The 6950-nt window shown below is 39.6% G+C and overlaps 1 protein-coding gene across 1 annotated transcript; it reads left to right on the forward strand.

Annotated features, from left to right (window-relative positions):
• Positions 1-1420: 1420 nt before the first annotated feature.
• On the forward strand, positions 1421-6626 carry LOC149044691 (uncharacterized). Its single transcript, XM_089207242.1, has 2 exons — positions 1421-1554; positions 3868-6626. Exons 1-2 carry the CDS (start codon positions 1512-1514, stop codon positions 5121-5123), a joined length of 1299 nt encoding a protein of 432 aa, XP_089063368.1. The 5' UTR covers positions 1421-1511; the 3' UTR covers positions 5124-6626.
• Positions 6627-6950: the final 324 nt, after the last annotated feature.

The raw sequence follows: 6950 nt of genomic DNA on the forward strand, positions 1-6950 counted from the left end.
AATAGCAGTCAGTGAGCAAGTTTCCTGTATGTTTTACGAGTCGGATCTTGCTTAACAACCTGGTCGCTAATCTGCGACGTTAAAAAAGTGTCAGTCCCCTTTTCTGTCATTGATTATCCTTCTTGACCCAAATACGAACAATTTGCGATAACCGAAGCGTTGCTTGACACGTCAGGCCAGGTTACTAAGTGCATTACTGTCCACCAATAGATCATAACAAGAGAAAAATTATTTTCTCTTGGTCCTAAGTAAGAACCGAATAAAATGCGTGAATGATTCACCTTATTATATTATTGAAATTACTCAACGACACTAAGTTAAAGAATTTTTCTAGTATAAACCACACAGATACCAAAAGTAGTGTACTTTAGTCAATATAACGGAAAATGGTCGGAAATTTAACTCTTGCGCGCGATTGTCTCTTCGGCTTCTCGGAAGTGAATAGTACTTGTAATCATTTCCGCTCATACTGGCCAATCAGCGCGTGCGAAAGGCACACTTCACCTTTATGGTAAATACCAACATAACTTTTTTATTTTCCTGATGAATTCAACAATGTGGTAAATAGATTTCGCAGTTAATAATGTAAGAGAGAACGAAATCAAATTATGGATAAATAAATAGATGAGGAAATAGGGATCAGATAATCATAATGTCAAAAGCTATTTATATAGCGCTATTACTAAATGCGCTTTAACTTAATTACTGCAAACCACTGAACTAAAAGCTATACAAAAAAAGACATTTTAAGCTGTTTTGTTTTTTCATTTTAACTGGCGAAGCTACTGCAGGTGTTAATCGATAATGGCAGTGAGAACTAGAGACTGGAGCTGCCGAGTGATCGAATGCGCGGACACCAAGTGTAGGCCAGTTGACTCTTGGAGCGGACAGATATCTATTTCGCGCTCAATTCTCCCATCGATTCCGCCAAAAATGTAAATAAACAAGGATACAGAAAAACAACATGTGGTCTCTTTTCCGCCTTTAATGGTTTTAATGGAGCGGGCTAAATTAAAAGTAATCTTTTGAAGGATCTTGACAAATTGCAGTTTCCGCTACTCTGACACCCAACAAATGAAACTTTTAATAAGTATCTACTGGACCTCCAAGATAACATTTCCTCTAGAATTCCTGTGAATTTTTCCTGAAAACGGAACAGAAAAGGATTCTAAGACAATCTTTGTGCGTTGCGTATGGAAGCAAGAAAAGGTCAAATAAGTATTCGCGCTGCCAGGTGGTAAGTGTTATGTAGTTTGTCAAAATAGAGCCGACAACTGTGCTGATTGTTATGCATCATGCATATTCAATGAGGTTTGAGTGTTGTGAACACAAAAGCGATCACTCACTTGTCACCTTCAAAAGGCCAAACTGTCTCCTTCGCCTTAGAACGCTGAAACCCACAACTTATCCTTCAGAGACACTTTTTTTTTGACGGGAAGGGAGCCGGCGAATAAACAAACCCATTTGTGCACACATGGCGGATATCGATTTGCCACAGTACGGCGAGGAAGATGAAGAAAATTGCAAAGACGTCAAAAAGAGCAGAAGAAAGCGGTTAGTACCATTTCTACGTACCAGATATATTTTAAAACAGTAATTGCTTATTATTCGCCGAATTCTGCGATAATTATCAGCCTGAAGTCGCCCATTTCCGAAGGTCAGTCATTGCTTACCAGGTATATACATCTCCTCGTTTCTTGGATCTGTGCAAATTCTGGAAGACAATCATATCTATCGAATGATGTTTGCACATAAAACGAAGATGAATGCGGAGATTAGAGGAGGCAAATTAAAAATATTGGTTTTACTAAACGGAGTGAAATATTGCGACTGCTGTTAAAATGTTTTTGTCGTAGATAAGATAAACGACTGACCAAAATGTTTCTCGCGATAAAAAAAAACCGCAAGTAAAACTTCCGAACATTCGGAGGAAAGGTCGCGAAATTTTCAATAAACCCTCGGCAGACAAGTCTGTTTATTGTCAAAGTTTTATTAGTCCTTTGTATTGCAAAGCTTTTCCTGATTTTTCAGAAACCCTTCCCGGCCAGCCGGCACAGTGACATGAATAACTCGTCTATTTAACGGATAAATACGAAAGTGCTGGCTGATAAGTAAGAAATTTAGGGTCTTTCCTATTTAGAGACCCGTCGTGAAAGTTTAGCATACTGTTTACGCGAGGCCCTTCAACAAAGCGTTTGTAAACACAAAGCAACTTTAGGGATTTTAGTCTCTACATAAGCTGCTATATTGGATAATAAGTATAATAAGGTTTCATTTGAATGGACTGATTGGGTGTGAAAATACTTCTGCGCAAACATTATCGACAAATCTTACAGGATATTTTACTTGATATAATTTTTGCTTGGCAGGGAATTTACAAATGAGTTGTTTTCCTTAATTTCCTGCTAGTATATTTGAATTAAGTCAACAAAATTACCTTTTTGGTTCCTCCGAACAGTTTGCTCAAACTGGCGTTAAGATGTTTGATGAACAGAGAATAATAATATTTTTCACCACAGTTAAAGAGTAAAATTCACTTATTTTTAGCAATTCCCTGATAACTGTTTGCTAAACGTGTGATCAAACAAACCAAAATTTTCTAATCTGCGAATTCTGCATTAGTAAGCTGCGACCTTAAAAATGTGATATTATAAGCTTTGAGGTGGATTACAAGTTAGCCAGCCTTTCTTGCGGTTTGGCGCAAAACCCGCTAATTAGGGGTATGTTTATGATAGCTGGTTAAGGCGATGTTGTGAATAATAATAATAATAATAATATTGTCAGGTTTATCCATACTTCTGGAGACAGTTCACTGCCGTGATGTAAACTATTTCAAAAACACAACGAACCATTAAAACCAAGTTGTTTTCTTGGTAGGAAGTTTCACATTAACGCGGCTTTGATGCGCAAAAGTCAACAACCGTAAAATTGTGCTTGAAATTGTCAACGAACGATTAGATCTGATTGTCGGTGGGCAAGATTCGCCCAGTTACGCGTGACGAACACCGTGCGTGTTTTGTGCTTTCACGTATTGCTTATTTTTGTGTGCGAGAAATAAGCCCTCGTGAGTGGCAAATTTGTGTAAATTTCGCGTTGGAAAGCCACGAAACGCGCAGAACTCAGAGAAGTGGAGGATTGAGAACGCTATCAAAATTTCTCTGGCTCCCAAGAGGAGACGGGGGAGGGGTGGAGGGGTTTTGATGGTGCTTAACTTGTTGAACTATTTTTTCCAGCCCCCCAAATCCCACGTCATAACCGATCTTGAAGATGTAACGAAACGCCCAGTTCCCCCCCCCCGCCTCCCAAAAAGTGGGAGGGGGGGGATGTTGCAAGAAAAACCAAAGAACGGCAATGGAGGATATTGCGATACCCAAGGAGCCCTTACCAAGTCTTTTTTTTTTGAAGGGAAGGGGCGGCAGTAACCTCGCCAGGTATTTTAAAGAAAAAATAACAGTTCATTAATTGCTTTTGATCAGACTCTCAAATTGTTTTCTTAAAGTAATATAATATTTCCACTCTTTTTCCCAACACCAATATATGGAAACCCTTACAATATTTCAGATTAAATATAGTTCTATTTTTATCGTTTAACACACTGAAAGCGAAGAGATCGTCAGCAGTTTGAAATAATCCTCAACGTCGAAGCCATTTTACGGAAAGGTCGCGGCAAAAAATGAGCCTCTAAAAACTCTTTCGACGTCACTCTAAACATTAAATATCAAGCTTCCTCAGTAAATACGAAAATCGAGCCTGATTTTTGTGATGAAAGTTTGACCATGATTCAGAGGTTTGCTAAAGAGTACAAGGAGTCAATAACCCTAGTCTACTTTTGCGGTAATCTTCTTCTTACCATCGTCGTCTTTGTAGTTGGAACCATTTACTTCTGGCACAGAGATCGAAGGGACCAGGAGAGGCGCTTACAGGAGGGTCGGGAATATCAAAACAGACGTGATCAAGAAGACCGAAGGGACCAGGAGAGGCGCTTACAGGAGGGTCGGGAATACCAAAACAGACGTGACCAAGAAGACCGAAGAGACCATCGGAGGCGAGAATGGCGCCAATTCGCGGAAAGAATTTACACCGATTACAGCAAACTGAAAAGTAAAGACATCCCTCAGAAAATTGCAAAGGTAAAGAACACTTTTGAACGTATACTAATCCACTCTACAGTAACTGGCCTTGATGTGTTGCGATACATGCTCACCGATGATAACTACCGCAATTTTGCGAGCGAGTCACCTCAGTTGAAGGCCTTACGTGAAGACCTCCACATGATTTTCTTGCCGCTAAATATCTGCTCTTCGTTGTTTCTCTTGGGAGAAGTGCCAATAAATATAAAGGAAGAATTAAGACTTGTGGTGGAAGAGTTGGGGAATTTAGCAGAGCCTTTCCTTACAGGTGAACAACAAAGGGTCGCTTTGAAATGTCTGAAATATTTTGGCAGTAACAGATCATCAAATGCAGTGACTGAACATGCTCAAAGAAGCGTGAAAGAGCTTGATGAGCGAATTAAAGCTATTGCTCCGTACGTAAACAGCTTACAGTTTGGTGGTCCCAATAGTAAGGAGTTCCGAAACGATTTCCCACAGATGGGCATAGACATGAAAGATTATAGCGAGTGCAGAAAATTTTGGCTTAATAAAACAATGATCATGCAAAACAGGCACGAGAATCTCAAGTTTCTCATACAACTACACGAGGATCTAGAATGTAAAGAACTTGAGGCTCACTGTGCCAGGATCTTTAGAGAAGAACTGGAAGAACTGCCAGCTGAATCGTTCGAGCAGATCAGCGACAGTGATAGCGATGAAGCGATTTTAATGAAATTTCTACATGAATTGCGTCTATATATCCATATTATTCTGAGCGAAAACCAGTTCACGATGGTTAAAATACTTGTTGAGAGTAACGTGGATAGACTGCGTAAGCTTCGTGAGAGATTGCAACCGATAAAGGTCCAAATTAAAGAGTTATGTCAGAGATTCAGTGACGATCTTACGCGCATTAAGAGGGCTATAGAGGGGAACCCACCACGTCATCTAACTGGCGAGAAGTTTTTCAAACAGCTTAGTGACCTATATGAAGAAAAGTTTCAAAGAATACTCACTGGTCAGGAGGTATAGCACTAACACAACTGAGACCTCTTTATAAAGTTCATGCTTTATCCTTGTTGTTTTTGTATGATAGTGACATTTTAGTACCAAGATGAGTTCAGGCCTTGCTTAATTAGTAAGCCCAAGCAGTTAAGTTATGACTATATCTGAGTTTGAGTTAGCATCAGTTCCATTTAATTACTGTAATTATGTATGAGAAAGACTTCAGCAAGTATGCAAAGGTTTAATTGCAGCTTACAGCATCATTGTAATTTGCAACTGAAATATTGATTATGAATCTTGCTACATTACTTGAGACACTCCTTTGGCCAAGGACTTGATAAAATACAGAGCTTGACTTTTAGAGTCAGTGTTTTCTTAATTTGGTGATTGTAAAATTCCCAATACCCCTTTTGCTTTTGCTTCCTTAATTCAAATCGCAATGTATAGCTTGCATTAGGGTTGTATTAGCAGTAAATAAATGTTTTTGTTAATTGTTTCCAGGGGAGGAGACAGGCACTCATCAATATATGGTCGCCCGAACGGTTTGGGTTCTGAGTAGTTTTGTTCGGAATCGGATATGAATTTTGACCAATATCATCTTCAATAGGGTATGGTTTTCACTGGAATCTTGAGAGGGTATATAGGTATTTGTCATTTTTTTCCCCCCTTCCCATCCTGCCCTCCTCTCCCCTATTAATAATAGAGATAAAGAAATAACTAAACTCACTCAAGCCTGCTGCTTGGGAGAATTTTACCAATTCTTGACTTTGCACTGCAGTCAGATCTGACAGATGTAAATCATTCCTTCTGTCACAGCCAGCTGATGAGGCATTTGAAGTACCACTGGCAGCCACACGCAATCAGAATGGAAGACCATAGGGACAGAGGTGCACTCAATAATTGACGCACTAAAGTACTGGAGACACTTCCCTGGAGGACACTTCATCCTTAAAACTGATCAGAAATCTGTATCCTACATGTGCGACAAATGTCACAAAGGAAAAATAAAGGACAAAAAATTCCTGTGTTGGAGACCAGAACTCTCTTAGTGCAGTTTTGACATCATCTATCGCCTTCGAAGAAATAACATCGTACCAGATGCCCTGTCTAGAGCCAAGTGCGCTACTACTACTGATGACTCACTTTATGAGCTTTATTAGTACCCTCTGCCATCTGATCACCAGAGTAAACATTTTGTGTGGACCAAGAACTTTAACCCTACATGTACATCCTAGAAGAGAGGATTACAAGCAAGTACCCTGTTTGATGTGAATGCAAACCTCAGTTTCCTTGGCCTCAGAAGGGTCCCTTTTGTGTTTATACATGACTTATTTTGGACTCAGTGTACATGTACTCACTGCCAGGTTTCTTGTGCATATATTATGCGTAGTACGAGATTGGGATACTCAAACCTATAGTAAAATAGGTAATTGAATGTTGTCTTAATTCTACAACACAAGGTCACACAAGCTGAAAGGGATGAATTTTTGCTAGAGAGCGTATTTCCAGTAATATAGTGTTCCACTTATATATTGTTTATGGCGATTATGCTTCAATTAATAACGCTTAACCTATTTTTTCATGCGGGACACTCTCAAAGGTTTACCGTATCCTTGAAAATGGTACAGCAAATGTCATCAGAAGTTTCAGAACCCCACTGAGACAGAAACTTCAAGGAAATGAAAAATACTCAACCTAGCCGGCAGGGTAGACATAATGTTTGGCAAACGAGGGCTCAGTGACCCTCAGTACTTCCTTGGTGAAAATCATAGCTGCCATCTGTTAACTTTACAGTAGTGGATGGCTGGGGAGAGAAGGACCCACGGGGGTGAGCATGGGTTAAAAGGAAGGGGA

Source organism: Pocillopora damicornis, chromosome 5, assembly GCF_964200805.1.
Source record: "Pocillopora damicornis chromosome 5, jaPocDami1.2, whole genome shotgun sequence".
In the NCBI taxonomy this organism is placed as follows: domain Eukaryota; kingdom Metazoa; phylum Cnidaria; class Anthozoa; order Scleractinia; family Pocilloporidae; genus Pocillopora; species Pocillopora damicornis.